Here is a 17014-nt window from a genome sequence, read left to right as displayed (position 1 = left end):
CAGCCTACCATGCGGCACCATGTCGAATGCCTTACTAAAGTCCATATACACAACATCTACAGCTCTGCCTTCATCAACCTTTTTGCTTACGTCTTCAAAAAAACAAACCAGGTTTGTGAGACACGACCTCCCACTGTCCCTAATCAGTCCTTGCCCATTCAGATGCATGTATATCCTATCCCTCCGAATACTTTCCAGTAACTTACCAGCTACAGATGTTAAGCTCACCAGCCTATAGTTCACAGCATTTTCCCTGCAGCCCTTCTTGAAAAGAGGCACAACATTTTTCACCCTCCAATCCTCTGGCACCTCTCCTGTATTTAAGGATGACATCAATTTCAACCAAGGCTCCAGCAATTTCCACTCTAGTTTCCCACAATGTCCTCGGATATATCTGATCTGGCCCCGGATATTTGTCTACCTTCAAACGCGATAGTACCTTCAGTACTTCCTCGACGGTAACCCTGACTGCTCTCATGATACTTCCAGTTACTGCTCCAATTTCCTCCGCCTTGTTGCCTTTCTCCTTGGTAAATACATTGAGGACCTTGCCCCTCTCCTATGGCTCCACACAGAGTTGACTGCTTTTGTTCCTGAGAGGTCTCACTCTCTCTAGTTACCCTTTTCCCCCTAATGTATTTAGAAAATCTTCATGAAAATGCTTCAGTGTAAAAGATTGAGTTCTTTGATTCTTCATCAACCTTCCAAAAATAATATGTTGATGAATCTTCCTCATGTTTCTGCACTTTAAAAAGTCTTTAAAATAATCAGCCAGATTGCATAGAGTAGCAAAAAGATAACTTGGGCCATAGTTTAAAACTGGGTATATATGGACTTTCAAACTCTGAACTTTTAATTTTCCTAAACAAACAAAATTTGATATTTAAGGGGCAATATTAGCATTGAGTCTTGAACTGTAATTAACTTGCTGCTGTGTAAAATTTCAAGTCAAATTATTTTTTTCTTGTAGTATGAATAATTTTAATTTTACATCCAATAACAAGAAACATGATTTTTTTTTTTATCCATGGCAAGTTATCTATATAAAAATTTTAGATTACCTGAGAATCTTTCTTCTGCAATGTCTCATGCCTTCAGACACTAGCTTGATATCCAGGATAGGTGGCACCGTTTTAGCTAACTTTAGAGCACCAGTCTGATCAAAGACTGACTTTATATCCAGGCCTTGAGACAGCATATCAGTTAAATATTTAGGATCCCAATTTGCCTAAAGACTGCTTATTCTTGGTTGGTTTCTTCGTTTCCTGGTCCTCCAAAATATTCCAAATGGAATTTAAACTGGAGGTGGTGGAGAGAGGACTTAAGCCAGAAAGGGTTCTTGGGAAGAAAGAGCTACCTTAAATTTAGTTGCATCTGGTTGGGTAACTATTCCATGATGAAGACTATTCCAGTGAAGACTATTCCATGCTTTAATTATGCCGGGGAAGAATGAATTGCTGTAACACATCCGTCTTGGTAGCTGGTATCTCAAATTGGATCGAATGCCATTGTCTGCTCCTAATTGGTTTGGATTTGGTGTAGGTTTTGTAATCTATGTCGAGCTGGCAATTTAACATTGTGTAAAAACAGGTCAAACAGTGAGCTTCACATCTGTCTTGGAGAGGGTTCCACCCCAGTGAATTCAGAAGTTTGGTAACACTCGCTTCTCTCTCATAGGTGTTAGTAACAAATCGAGCTGCCTGTCTTTGGACACGTTCGATGGAAGAAATGTTTTATTTGTGTATGGGTCCCATGCTGCAACTGTGTAGTCTAAATGAGGTCTAACGAGGGTGAAGTATAGCTTCTCCTTGACAGAAGTTGAACAATGATGAAAGTTGCGTCTCAAAGTTTAGGATACCTTTTGCTTTCACCGTTGCATGATGAGTCTGACCATTCCAAAGCAGATTGTTCTGCAATTTGATGCCAAGATTCTTGGTTTGTTTGGGTTCTTCAAGGGTGGCACCAAGTATATTGTAAGATGTTTCGCCTGGATTCCTCTTTCCGGTGACACGCATGGTTTCACATTTGGAAGGGTTGAACTGCATGCCCCATTGTTGTAACCACTCAACCATAGTATCGAGATCCTTTTGGAGAGCATCTTCATCATCAGCTGACTTAATTGGACGATACAGCAAACAATCAGCGAATAGTCTGGTCGTACTCGTGACTTTTTCATGGATGTCATTTATGTAAAGCAAAAACTGATGTGGGCCAAGTACTGTGCCCTGAGGTGTACCACTCAACACTGGACGCCAATCAGAGCTCTTTCCATTCACACACACGAGCTGAGGACATTTTGTCGGGCAACAGGAAATCCATCGTTTTGTGTGGGAACGAATACCATAGAAGTCAAGCTTCCGATGCAGTTTCTGGTGTGGGATGACATCAAATGTTTTAGAAAAGTCCAGCGTGATGACGTTGCTATCAAGGTGCTTGGCCAGGTCATTTGTCGTCGGGATAAGCTGAGACTCGCATGATCTATGCCTCCTAAATGCATGTTGGTTGTCAGCAAGAATGTTAGGTTTGCTCACGTGTCTCATCAGATTACTATCAATTAAAAGCTCCAGCAGTTTGCAGCAAGTACTTGTTAATGAAACAGGACGATAATTCGCCGGGTTGGTTGTTGAACCCTTGTTAAAGAGAGGAGTGATGTGAGCCTTCCTCCAATCTAGCAGAACATCACCCGAGTCAAGCGACTGTTGGAAAATGAACTGCGAACTGGAGCCAGTTCTTTGGCTGCGATCATGAGGTCTTGATTCTATATCTGATCTGGTCCAATAGCTTTTGTTGTATTGATGTTGAGCAATAACTTCTTGACACCTTCAACCTCAATTTTAATAGCAGGCATATCAGCATACAGGCTGGGCGGTAGATCTGGAAATGATGAAGACACCATAAGACACCATATCTTCCCGGGTGAAAACGTGTTGAAATTGGTTTCCAAGTCCATCTGGATTTTACATATCTCCAAAAAGCCTTGGGTTGCTCTCCCCCCAAGAATAGAAGAAATCTGTTGTCTATGAGCATTCCTAATAGCACGATCAACTTGCTTTCGTACTATAGTAAAATTGTCCCAATCCAGTTTTGTACCCCTTTTTTTGGCACGGATATAAAACTACTCTTTCTTACCGTATGCTTCCTCCTTCCTCCAAGGAAGAAGCATACAGCCCATAATGAGTTTTAGAAACATAGAAAATAGGTGCAGGAGTAGGCCATTCGGCCCTTCGAGCCTGCACCGCCATTCAATATGATCATGGCTGATCATCCAACTCGGTATCCTGTACCTGCCTTCTCGCCATACCCCCTGATCCCTTTAGCCACAAGGGCCACATCTAACTCCCTCTTAAATATAGCCAATGAACTGGCCTCAACTACCTTCTGTGGCAGAGAATTCCAGAGATTCACCACTCTCTGAAAAATATTTTTCTCATCTCGGTCCTAAAGGATTTCCCCCTTATCCTTAAACTGTGACCCCTTGTTCTGGACTTCCCCAACATCGGGACAATCTTCCTGCATCTAGCCTGTCCAACCCATTAAGAATTTTGTAAGTTTCTATAAGATCCCCCCTCAATCTTCTAAATTCTAGCGAGTACAAACCGAGTTTTGAGGCACATGATTTGTAACAATATTATTTAAAGAGTCTCTCAGCCACACCCAGTTGTATTTTACAGATCTTTTATAGGGTTGCAGGTTGAAATCTTTCCCCAGTTTTTTTGCTAAGTCTTTAAATTCCTCGCTGTTTACTTTTCTCCAGAAGGAAATTTTACGCGGTAATTTTAAAGGAACTTTAAGCTTTGTATGCAGTTTTGCTTGGATAATATAATGATCGCTGATTCCAACACACAATGAAACTTCCAAAATTAAACCTGGATGCGAAGTGAACAATAAATCTAAAGTATTATGTCAAAGAAAAAAGGTTAAAATAATTAGCTTGAGAAATAATATTTAATTTTTAGTATGCCTAATATCTGTTTGAGGAACATCTTTTGGAATCACTAATCTAAGTGAATACCTTATTGTCTTTGCGAAGCACTTAAAATGTATAAATCGTGACTATAAACCTACAATATAAAAATTAACACATGGATTTCCCTTATTTATTGCATATTCGTTCACCTCAGTACCTTTGCTGTTCTTACTCCTTTTATTCTTTAAAAGAAGTGGAAGTTAAAAGAAGGAAATGAAAAGATAAAGAAAAGGAAGAAAGACGATGGGCATGAGAAAGATAAGAAATCTCAAAAATCAAAAATTTCTAAACAGGCTGGGTAAGTCATGTTGCACTTTAATTATGTATTATACACAAGAAGCAATGTTGCAGTAAGAGTCCTCAATTGGTAATAAGATAGATGAGAGGCATGATGCTTCTCTGGCAACTTGAGTGGACTTTATTGTCATCTTCTCAAAGTTCAGTACAACATTTATAAAAAGGAATCAAATGTTGTAGTTCAACCCCTAGTTGTTCAAAAGCATGCCCAGTATATTGCAATGTAAACATGCCATAACATTACATTTTGGGATGCCTCGTCATAAAACGTTACCTGCATATTAGTTCTTGGTCACAAGCAGGGACTCGTGACCTGCAGAGTTAGGAATGAAGCAGGTGAATGTAAGTGGTACACATTCCTGCAAATGTGAACTCTCTAATCCAATTTTTACCAAGGTTGCACCTTCATCATTCAACATATTGATTTAATCATACAATCCCTGCAACTCAACTATGCCAATTCCAAGTCATTCCATGATCAAAAATGACAGGAAAGAAATAAAGTTTCCTCTGTCTATAATTTAAATCTCCAAAACCTAACATTTTTGGTAGCATCTATGTTCCAAGCATCCATTAGGGAGAGTGCAGTGGAGAGATAAGTTTTTTTGGCCTTCCATCACAGCGATGTGATGGATGTTTATGTAAATTATGTTGTGTCTTGGGTCTATTTGTTTGTAATGTATGGCTGCAGAAACGTCATTTCGTTTGGACCTCAAGGGGTCCAAATGACAAATAAATTGAATTAAATTGAAACATTTAATTTCAATAATGTAAGGGATATCTGAGACATGCTGCACATGCGTACGTGCACTCTTACATCACCCCCACTCCATTCCTTACAGAATTAGGACAAGAATGTTTAAAACATCAAGCAACTTGAATAAAAGCTTGGTCTACTCAAAGGACTCAACTGTTTGAGATGTTGTCCTTGTGTTCTTGTAGCATAAACCTTCAGGTAAAATTGAAGTTTTATTGAATACACATTAATGATCCCTTAACTTTTTGATTGATGTAGAAATTCATGTTGAGCCTTTGTTGAAGCATGTATTTTGCTATTTTCCCTTACTAATGTGTAATGTTTTTTTAATTAGCAGGATAATGCCACTGAATGTCAATAAAGACGACAAAAAGAAAAAGAAAAAGTACATGGGGGCATTAGGTGTCAGAGAAATGTTGAAGAAATTTGAGAAGGAGAAAGAAGCCTCAAAGAAACAAGATGATGTCAAGGGCTTGCCAATGTTACAGACACTGGCTGTTATTCCTCATAAAATTGATAGCAGCTCCATAAATAATGTTTCAGATCCTTTGCTTTCGCTTATTGGATCTGCGAATGACGGTGATCTTCTGCACGTAGCCAGCACTGTCGACCTAGAAATAGATCTCGACCGTCTTCTGAATGACTCGTCCCCAGGTAGTCCCCTCAATGATTTTGATGATGGAAGCGATCCTCTTCCTACTCTGCAGTACTCAACAGTGGGACAGATACCAAAGCAAGTCCCTACCTTGCCTGAAGGACTTCCTTCACTGCTAGAAAAATGTATAAAAGAACTGACACGGGTAAGATCACAGGAAACAATTAACCCATTGAAGTGTATACGAGATGCTCAAAGCAAATGTGTTTTAACATTTATCTTCAAGTTGTATGGATGTACACTGAGGATGCATGGGAGCAGATGTAACCTATAAATCCAAATTCTTATTAATTTATAGATTTATATCTCGTTCTATTGATGCTAAAAGATCCTTGTAATTCCACTGCCATGTTTTCACAGTCAATGTTACAGCATAAATATTATCCAATCTATGCTATGCAGGAAAGAGCTGCAGATGCTGGTTTAAATCGAAGGTTGACACAAAATGCTGGAGTAACTCGGCTGGGCAGGCAGCATCTCTGGAGAGAAGGAATGGGTGACGTTTTGGGTCGAGACCCTGCTTCAGACTTTGAAGAAGTGTCTCGTCCCGAAACGTCATCCTTTCTATGCTTCCAGTCCCATAGGCAATGGTAAAGAAATAGAATTGTTTGCTTAGTTTTGAGGGTGCATCACCAAGACTTGGGTCAAATGCAATACATGGGGACACCAAGGCTGAGATCAAATGTGATATTTGGACTGAAAGTTTTTGTGCATCATAGTAACGATACTTTGCTGTGCTTTTCGTTGAGTGTAGGGATAAAGTGTTGTTCCCAGAAATTAAGGTAGTAATTTTTTTTTTGAAAAGCTACGTCCCATATAAAGATTATTTCCCAGACCTTCCCTCCATTGGATGTTGAATCCTGAAGTTGGCATGTCTAGCCAGGTGCATCAAACCAATTGAGCAGTGACATTCACGATTTTGTTTGTGGGAGAAGTGATACTTTTCCGGGATGTTTTTGGGCACCCAGTATCTGAGGGAGGATGTGCTGGCTCTGGAGAGGGTCCAGAGGAGTTTTACAATAATGATCTCAGAAATTAGTAGGTTAACCTGTGATGAGCATTTGGCGGCACTGGGCCTGTACTTGCTGTAGTTTAGAAGAATGAGGGGGGGGACCTCATTGAAACGTACAGAATAGTGAAAGGCTTGGATTGAGTGAATGTGGAGAGGATGTTTCCACTAATGGGAGAGTCTAGGACTAGAGCTCATAGCCTCAGAATTAAAGGATGTTCCTTTAGGAAGGAGATGAGAAATTTCTTTAGTCAGAGGATGTGAATCTATGCGATTCTTTGCAACAGGAAGCTGTGGAGGCCAAGTCAGTGGATATTTTTCTTGATTAGGTTCTTGATTAGTACAGGTGTCGGAGGTTATGGGGAGAAGGCAGGAGAATGGGGTTAGGAGGGAGAGATAGATCAGCCATGTTTGAATGGCAGAGTAGACTTGATGGGTCGAGTGGCTACTACTTGTGAATTCTACTCCTACTCCTTATGACCTTATGTTGAATTAGTGGACAAAATTAGAGCACATGGTATTCGGGGTAGGGTATTGACATGGATAGAAAATTGGTTGGCAGACAAGAAAGTGAGTAAGGATTAACGGGTCCCTTTCAGAACGGCAGGCAGTGAATAGTGGGGTGCCGCAAGGCTCGGTGCAGGGTCCACAGCTATTCACAATGGACGTTAATGATTTAGATGATGGAATTAAAAGTAACACTAGCAAATGTGCAGATAACACAAAGCTGAGTGGCAGCGTGAACTCTGAAGCCGATGCTACGTGGATGCAGGATGACCTGGACAGGTTGGGTGAGTGGGCAGATGCATGGCAGTTGCAGAATAATGTGAATAAATATGAGGTTATCCACTTTGGTGGCAAGAACGGGAAGGCAGATTATTATCTGAATGGTGTCAGGTTAGGAAAAGGGGAAGTACAACGAGACCAGGGTGTCCTTGCATGCAGGTACAATAAGCATGCAGGTAAGCATGCAGGTACAGTAAGCATGCAGGTATAGTAAGCAGTGAAGAAAACTATTGGCATGTTGGCCTTCTTAACGAGAGGAGTTGAGTAGAGTAGCAAAGAGGTCCTTCTGCAGTTGTACATGGCCCTGGTGAGACCACACCTGGAGTATTGTGTGCAGTTTATGTCTCCTAATTTCAGGAAGGACATTCTTGCTATTGAGGGAGTGCAGCATAGGTTCACAAAGTTAATTTCCGGATGGCGGGACTGTCATATGATGAAAGAATGGAGTGACTGAGCTTGTATTCACTGGAATTTAGAAAGATGAGAGGGGATCTTATGGAAACATATAAAATTGTTAAGGGATTGGACACGCTAGATGCAGGAAAGATGTTCCCGATGTTGGAGTCCAGAACCGGGGGCCACAGTTTAAGAATAAGGGGTAGGCCATTTAGAACTGAGATGAGGAAAAATGTTTTCACCCAGAGAGTTGTGAATTTGTGGAATTCTCTGCCTCAGAAGGCAGTGGAGGCCGATTCACTGGATGCATTCAAAAGAGTTAGATAGCTCTTAGGGTAGGGGAATCAAGGGATATGGGGAGAAGGCAGGAACGGGGTGCTGATTGTGGATGATCAGATTGAATGGCAGTGCTGGCTCGAAGGGCCGAGTGGCCTACTCTTGCACCTTTAGTCTATGTATCTATGAAAGCTAGAATCTGAGTTGCAAGTTTGATTCAAAATCCAGGATGATTATAGAACTCTCCTTGCATTGCTGTTCCAAACGTATGTGCGAACAATAAGCATAATGTTAGTTTTCACCTGTAGAATGCATTCCGTATCGAGGAACAATCCAATTGAAGACCCTTTTTGGTTACTGGAGCAGCCAAGTGGTAAAGTTGTATAGTTGCTCTTTATTAGTACCAACATTATTAGCTGTCACTTGTTCATGAACAGTGAGTGTTTTGGAGACTGAAAAAATGATACAGACAACATCAAGAAAACCCTTGCTTAGCCCACTATCCATTGTTTTCTGATTATCTGATCCTTTAAACTGCAAAACCAATTTGATTTACAGTTCAGAATTACACACTGAAAATTCAGATAATTAATCCAGAAAATTGATTGTCATAGATGCATTATTTTTTCAAAAGATAAAATATATAAAAGATAAAGGCTCCTGACTTGACCTTTTTTTCTTTGGTTACCGTTAAGGTTTGTATATGACAAGCTGGCAGTCTAAATTGACAGGAACTGCGCCTCTTTAATCCAATGGAAATGGGCTTTAGAAGTGACTGGAAGTTACAAGGGGGAATTGCTGATACTGTTCTTGTCTTGTAGGCTGCCAAAGCTTCTGAAGGAGAAGGGAAGCAGAAATTCTTCACACAGGATATCAATAATATTCTGTTAAAGTAAGTGTGATGTCGTCTTTTAAAATAAAATGGTTGAAACTAGCTATATTTCATAAACCTGGATCTTTCTCATTTAAAACATTGAGGACTGATATAATTAAAAATTTAAATGGGTTTGTTAGAAAATGCAAAGAATATGTTGCCACATTGGGCTGTTCAGATCTGTGGAATGTATTTAAGATCGTCACCAAGGAATCCAATAAGGAGGTATGTATAACATTTAAGTTGTCTAAATAAATTCAATCCTTCCTTGAGTATAAATAATGCAGGAATACACTTAAGAAGGCAATCAGGAGAGCAAAAAGAGACATGAAAAGGGGCTGGCAAACTAGGTAATGGAAAATAACAAGAAATTCTCCAGGTATATTAAGAGTGTCCAGGGAAGAATAAGTCAATTTAAAGATCAGCATGGCCGTTTTTGTGTAGAACAGCAGATGGGGGAGATATTAAATTAATACTCATTTCATTTTACAGAGATCATGGAAGCTAAGGAATTAAAGGATAGGAGTTTTGATGTCTTGGATCATATATGACTAGCCAATGAGGAGGTATTGGCTGTTTTAAAGGCAGGTGGTTAGACAAAGGCCAGAAAAAGAAAAACAAATATAGGTGTGAGACAATGGGATTGAAGTTGTGAAATGCGAAACCAGAGAAAAGACTGTTGGTGAAGGGACATAGGAGAAATGGCTGTGAGTCCAGGTGGGGCACAGGGAAGGGGAGGGTGGGGGGATTAAAATGGTCGACTGAGCTTGAATGTGCTTGCCTTCATTGGGAAAGCTATTGTGTATAAAAGTTGGGACATTATGATGTAGCTGTACAAGTTGATGGTGAGACCGCATTTGGAGTACTATATGCAGTTCTGGTTGCTCAGCTATATGATGGGTGTCATTTGGTTGTAAAGGGTGCAAGAGATTCATCAGGCTGTTACCTGGTCTTGATGGCTTGAATTTTAGGGCGAGGTTGGATAGATTTTGATATTTATACTTTGGAGTGTAGCAGGCTGAGGGGTGACCTTGTTGATGTGTACAGCATCATGAGGGCCATGGATAAAGTGATACGTGAGAGGGGAGGGATTTAAGAGAGATCTTGGGGTAGCCTTTCCACTCGGTGTGTCATCTGTATCTGGAATGAGTTGCAGAGGAAGCAATAGAAGTGGATATAATTAATAAAGACATTTTACCAGATATGTGGACAGGAAAGGTTTATAGGGCTCTAGGCCAAATGCAGTCAAATGGGATTAGCCCAGTCTGCCAACTTCATGAGCATTGACAAGATGGGCTGAAGGGCCTGTTTCCTTGCTGTACAGTTCAATGGCTCAGAATGGAGGATAAATTCTTTCTGGAATAGTTGATATGAATAATGCTAATTTCTTGCAAGGTTAAGCTGAATAGATACATTTGGAATGAAAGCGATCAAATGAAAGCAAATACTAATGGTTTTCAATCATTTAGATTGGAGGAGACTTTGGGTTGAGTGATCTATTTTTATACTGTAATTTCTGTATAATTCAGTTTCTTATAAAAATAAAACAACATTTTAAAAACTGAGTTATCAAATTTAAACAAAGGCCAACTGGAAGATGTCTGAGGTTGAAAATGTGAGGTTTAAAAATTACTAGCTTAGCGATGATCATTATGAGCATTTTTAAATTAACATTTTCTAAATGAATAGAGAACACTTTACCTTTAAGAAACAACAAGCATTTATATTTTGCACAAATTTATTAGATCTATTTGTCATACTTGTTGCATGTCAAAATAATTCTAAGCATCAATATTCAACCATTTAAACTGTTAATTTGATTAGTTCCTCGATTCAAAATTTGAATCTTCCAGTCTAAAGAAGGGTCTCAACCCAAAACGTCACCTATTCCTTCTCTCCAGAGATGCTGCCTGTCCCACTGAGTTACTCCAGCTTTTTGTGTCTATCTTTGATTTAAACCAGCATCTACGGTTCCTTCTTAAACACTCAACATTCTTACTTCCACTTCCAGGCTCTGTGTTGCAGATCATTTATGTTTGATCATTCAATAGGATTAAATCGTGTAAATTGGTAAATAGCATCATGCATTAAGAGTGCATGTCAGGAATATACATTTGCACATTGACATGCTCTATGTGGTTTTTGTGTATCGTCAGTTAAATTGTGGAAAAATTCTGCAGGATTGTCTCACTTTGCTTGAATTTGTGACTTGGATTATCACCATTTGGATCTCTGCTCTGGGAGTTCTGTTTGGTATAGATGGAGCCGATCCTATTGATGTACCATCCAGTTTTACATGTTTATGGTTTACAATTTTTAAATATTACAAATGCTGTGGTGTAAAAATTGTTTCATGCCATTTGGATAAAATAGGTTGTAATCCAGAGGTTATCGGTCAGTTCTGAAAGTCTCCACTTTCGAGTTATTTGAGCTATCAAATTTAAAATGAATCATCCCACAGTGCAGTATCGGAACAAACATTGAAAATTTGGGTCCATTTTGGTTTTGATTATGAAGTATTCCTACTTAAACTATTGCTGTACTCTCTGAATCTTTTGTAATGTGTTCTTGTGCTTTCAGTATTGAGCTACAGTCCCGTGAATTGAATAGTCAGGCCCGTTCTGGGGTTTATGCACACCTGGCATCCTTCTTGCCATGTAGTAAGGACACACTTGTCAAACGGGCAAAGAAACTGCACATGAATGAACAGGTAACTAACAGAGAGCCAGAACATTGGCTATATAATCCATTTGTTCAACTAGAACTCTTGTCTTGATGTTAGGAAAACATTATTTATATTTTTAAACATGCTGTTTTATTTTTTAAAAACTCGTAATTACAACCTTACAATATAATTTTACCTCTCCCAAACCACATGTATAAGACTTTTCCATCACTCGTTTCATTTCTGTCCCAAGTTTCTGAGCATGCGTTGTGTTATAGTGGTAGCAGAAATTTGTATTTTTGTCACTAAGATCAAGTATTGCTATCTCCAACACGTCACTGAACTCTCCCCTCTGCTCATCAGCTTGCAAAACTCTCAGACATTTATTACCCCTCAGCTTGACTACTCGCCTTTTGCTGTCATAAACTAACATGCCCCACAACCACAACGCATTTTTTCCATCTTTTTTCTGTTGTACTGAGACCTTCCTCCTTGATTTCCTGAGTGGCCTAATTGATTTTAAACTTCTCATGCAAGTTTTCATATGTTGCCTTTGTCACATCTGTTCCTTCTCTCTAATCTCCTTTCATCCCGCAAGCCTCTGATTCCTTCTGCATTACCCCCAAATATTTTCCTCTTGATGAACTTGAACATAACAGCATCACCGTTAGCTGTTTCTTCAGCAAACAAGGATCTAAGTTCTGACATTTCCTTCCAAATCTTAATTGTAACTGTACTTGCATTTTCCTTTCTTCCCTTTAAATAGTCAAATTTTATTTGATAATGGCATGAGCCATCTTGCAATATTCTAAGTTGTATATTAGATGTTACTATGTTTAGTGTTCATTAAAACTTAGAAAGATTAATTTTTCATCCAAAATGTTCCAGTTACAAATTAAATGCCTTTTTGATATATGCTCAGTAGTAGATCTGCGAGTTTACAAAATTGTGCTATACTTTGATTAAAACAATTGCTTTGTGATGTTTAAGCCAAATCACCTGAAGATCTATGGTTGGCATAACGCCCCAACTTTTCCCAGTGTCCAGCCTGCATGATCTCCCATATTTCCATTTTGTTGAAGCTTGTTTCTATATCATCGTTATTTTGACTGTTGATATCGTATGCAAAACCAGCACGGTTCATAATGATAATTAATTATCTGGACCAGATTGGTTACAATCTGATGAGGGCTCCTTAATAATCAAATTGACATTTAGTTCTCCCATCATTTTCTGGGAAACCTCAATCAAAATTAGTTAAATTATTAACTTTTTTTAGTTGCACCTTCTCCAAGAATGCGATCTCCTAATCTAGCCTGAAATATCTGCTATGCGGTTGCCTTTGACATTTGCCTGATTTGTTAAAATATGAGGCATGGATTTTTCATTCAGTGTTATTTCTTCATTCAGTTTTTCTCAATAGGATTCTTGCAATATTCATTCAGTGATCTTTCTTCATTCAGTCTTTCTCAAATAAGATTCTTGCAATATTCTGACCCATTTCCTTTATTGTTAAAAAACAAAACCGATCAGTTGTTTATTTAATTGGTGGGATGTTGCTGGTACATTTGCATACATTCCATCACAGAATAACTTACTGACTAAAGCATGATAGTCAAATCAAGAGAGTGTTTTGTTTTGTGTCCCAGATAGTACAATGAAATTCTTCCATTGCTGCAGCACAACAGGATATTGTTGTCATAAATACAGATCAGATCAGTGTGTCCATATACCATAGAATATATATAGCACACGCACACGCACAGTTTAATAGTCTGATGGTTGTGGGGAAGAAGCTGTTCCTGAACCTGGATGTTGCAAATTTCAGGCTCACCTACCTTCTACCTGATGGTAGCAGAGAGATGAGTGTGTGGCCAGGTTGGTGTGGGTCCTTGATGATGCTAGCAGTCTTTTTGAGGCAGCGACTGCGATATATCCCCTCAATGGTAGGGAGGTCAGAGCCAATGATGGACTGGGCAGTGGTTACCTTTTCTGCTCCTGGACACTCGGGTCCAGATAATGGACATTCATATAATTTCATATATTGGATACTAGAAATGTAATGACAAATAACATCAAATTTGTAGCTTTTTGGTTGTATTTAAGATCAAAATGATTATTTTTGCAGTAGAAAGTGTTCTCTTGGAGAGATTGGAAGTAGAAGTCCTTAGACAATAGACAAAGTCCTTGATGTACTGTTGCCATTATTCAAGCTTTATTTGCATGATTGAAACTGAATCCGTTCTCATGAGATTCAATACTTGAATATCTGAGCTAAGATATGATTGTGGATGATCAGCCATGATCACAATGAGTGGCGGTGCAGGCTCGAAGGGCCAAATGGGCTGTTCCTGCACCTTTTCTATGATACCATTCTGCAATTCTGGATATTATTGATGATAGAGCTCAAGGCAGCAGATTAACCACGTTGGACTATGATTATTCCCAATCCATTCACATAATCTTGCGCAACAGTCCTTTAATCTATAGAAAACATTGGGAAATCCATTAATCTACTGCACTAATATACACATGAGGTTAAATTCCAAGGTATCATTTGGCACAAATGGAGTTTGCTCACTCCTTATCAACCTGCACTGAAGGAATTTAAGTTAAGTTAGGAAAATGTGCTTCTGTCAGGATAGAGAATGTGTGTTTAAATTACTTTTCTGGTAGGTCAAAAATAGTTGCAAACAGGAATCGCAGTGGCAGATTTTGTAGGATTGTATCGTAAATGGAAGGTTAGGGATGAGATCATTTTTAGCAGTAAATTAAACTCGAGGTTGTTTCTAAAATAACAATGGTCGGGAGTTATCATTTAGTAAGTGGATGAATTTTATACATTAGTTTTTTGAAAATGCATTGCAGTACTAATTTTAAATTTCAACTATTGTTAAAGATTGTTTGGCCATTTGTGTGATAAACCACCAGAGGCTTGGAAATTAGCATGGGAAAGAATTAGTTTGTTGGAGATCATATTTGACTAACATGCTTCCTCATCTGGATATTCAGTGAGTGTAGCGACTTTAATGCAGTCCAGGTAGATTTTAGTAAGGATTTTGACTAAGCCTCATCGGGCACATTTATCAGTAAAAATCAAATGGATGAGTTGCCAATAAACAAGTTTATAGCTTAATTAAACTTCCCAGCTCTTGGTTCATGGTAATGACAGAAGTATGGTGTGTTTGATCATTTTACATAGAAGAATAAGAGGCAGATTGAAAAAGCTTGCAGATATTACAAAAAACGATTATGAAGTTCTTGAGAAAGGGAGCTGGAGACCATGGGAAGGTCTAAAGCAGCATTGTTTCTCCATTTTATCTGTGGTTCTTTACCAGATGCCCTTGGAACAACCCTGGTCTGGGCTAGTGTGCAGCACAATGGTGTTCTGGGCGATGGTTCAGTGTGCCAAGTCATTAGAATCTTTATTTTGACCATTAGATTTTGCATTTGTTGCCACATAACCGCACAACCACACAAGAGTTCCTATGTGTGTAAGCACAAATGGCAAATAAAGTTTTTGACCTTTGACCTTGACATACAACTGTTGATTTGAAATTGTCTGCCATGACAAAAGTCATAGATTTTCTGCTTGTTTGAAAGAAAAACAAGTGCTGGAGTAATTCAGTTGATCAAGCAGCATCACTAGAGGATGTGGATAGGCTACACTGTCTCACCAATGTAAAGGAGGCTATATCGGGAGCACCAAATGCAGTAGATGAGGTTAGAGGAAGTGTATTAAACCACTATCTCACCTGGAAGCGTTACTGGGATCCTTCAGTGAATGTGAGCAAGGAGCTGTAGGGGACAGGTGTAATCCCCAAAAAGCAATGGGGATGGAAGATGCGGCTGGTAATAGTATTACGTTGAAGGCGCCTGTCACTCCTGAGAATGATGTGTTGGATACAGAGGCTGGTGGGGATCAAGGGATCTCTATCTTTGTTCTGTTTGGGGGAGGAGTTGCTGTCCAGATAATTGGCTGTCAGTTGATTTATGATCGATGCCAGTCAATGATCCATCTCCTGTGATGGAGACGGAAATTGAGAAAAAGAAGAGGGGTGTCAGAAAATCCAAGTGAATTTGAAGGAAAAGAGGTAGTTGGTGATGAAGTTGAAATCAACGAGTTCTCCACTGGTGCAGAAGGCAGCCCCATGGTGGTTGCAGATGTGAAGATTGTGCCGGTGTCCATATTGAACAAGTAACCAACAAAAAGGCAGGTGTAGCAGGGGCCCACAAGAGCACCCATTGTTATACCTTTAACTTGAAGAAAGTCAGAGTAGTCAAAAGAGAAGTGTGCCTGAGAGTGGGGACAAATTCTGCCAGGTAGAGGAAAGTGTTCGCAGATGAAAACTGATTTTAATATCTGTTCAAGGAAGAACCAGAGGGCCCTGAGACCTTCCTTGTGAGGTATGGCGATGTAAATGGACTGGACGTCCATGGTAAAGATAAGGCAAAGGGTGCCAAGGAATTGAAAGTTATTGAAGTGTTGAAGAGCATGTGAGGTAGGTCGGAAGGGAATGGTCAAGCAGGGACAAGATAGAATTGATGTATTTGGATGTGAGCATCCTCTGGAGATGCAGCCTGATCAGCTGAGTTACTCCAGAATTTTGTCCTCTTCATGTGCCCACAATGTTCTGTTTGTGCTGGTTTTGCCAAAATTTACATTTCCCCATTAATCCATCAAGATTTATGATGTCATTGAATTATAAAATGAGTTGCTATTAATCACATGCTCATTGTAACAATCATCTAGAGTCAACCACTTTGCTGTCCGATAAGTGTTTTATTTGTCTGTTTTTGGTGATTTGGATGATGCTAGCACTTATTGACCTATTGATAAGATGGTGGTTAGCCACTTGAAGTAGCTGATTATGGCATTACTGCCAGAAAATAGCTTTGAGTTAAAAGATCTAGCATAATCTTATTGAATGGCAAAGCAGATACTTAACTCCTGCTGAAATTTTGAAGAAATGTAATAATGGACATAAATTATGGATGCTTTCTTGATAGATTTCTGACAATGGGTGGTGGGTATGTGGTACAAGCTGCTAGACGAAGTAATTGAGGCAGGTACTATAATAACATACAAGACATTTAGGTAGGTACGTGGATAGGAAAGAAGGAAATTCTTTCTTTGGCCAAATTTGAACAGCTGGGACAAGTGTAGATGGGGCATCTTGGTTGACATGAGCAAGTTGGGCCTCAAGGCCTGTTTCCATGCTGTATGACTCTGTCTCTATGACTCAAAAAAAAATTAGATGACTGATCACAGTATCACTATCTCTTGCGTATTTAAAAAATGTGAAACTTCTAGCAAGAAGGAATTTGTATT

General features: G+C 39.3%; 1 protein-coding gene across 1 annotated transcript in view; it reads left to right on the top strand.

Moving 5' to 3' along the window:
- LOC129707033 (ubinuclein-1-like) overlaps positions 1 to 17014 on the top strand; it is a 73521-nt gene that overhangs the window by 27560 nt on the left and 28947 nt on the right. Inside the window, 4 exon segments of the mRNA XM_055651773.1 lie at positions 4159 to 4265; positions 5356 to 5821; positions 8965 to 9035; positions 11598 to 11727. Of these exon segments, the coding sequence (XP_055507748.1) occupies positions 4159 to 4265; positions 5356 to 5821; positions 8965 to 9035; positions 11598 to 11727 (774 nt within the window).

Source organism: Leucoraja erinacea, chromosome 20 (genome assembly GCF_028641065.1).
Source record: "Leucoraja erinacea ecotype New England chromosome 20, Leri_hhj_1, whole genome shotgun sequence".
NCBI lineage: Eukaryota > Metazoa > Chordata > Chondrichthyes > Rajiformes > Rajidae > Leucoraja > Leucoraja erinaceus.
The sequence above is the reverse complement of the archived record's forward strand: the minus strand, read 5'-3'. Positions and strand labels throughout refer to the sequence as shown.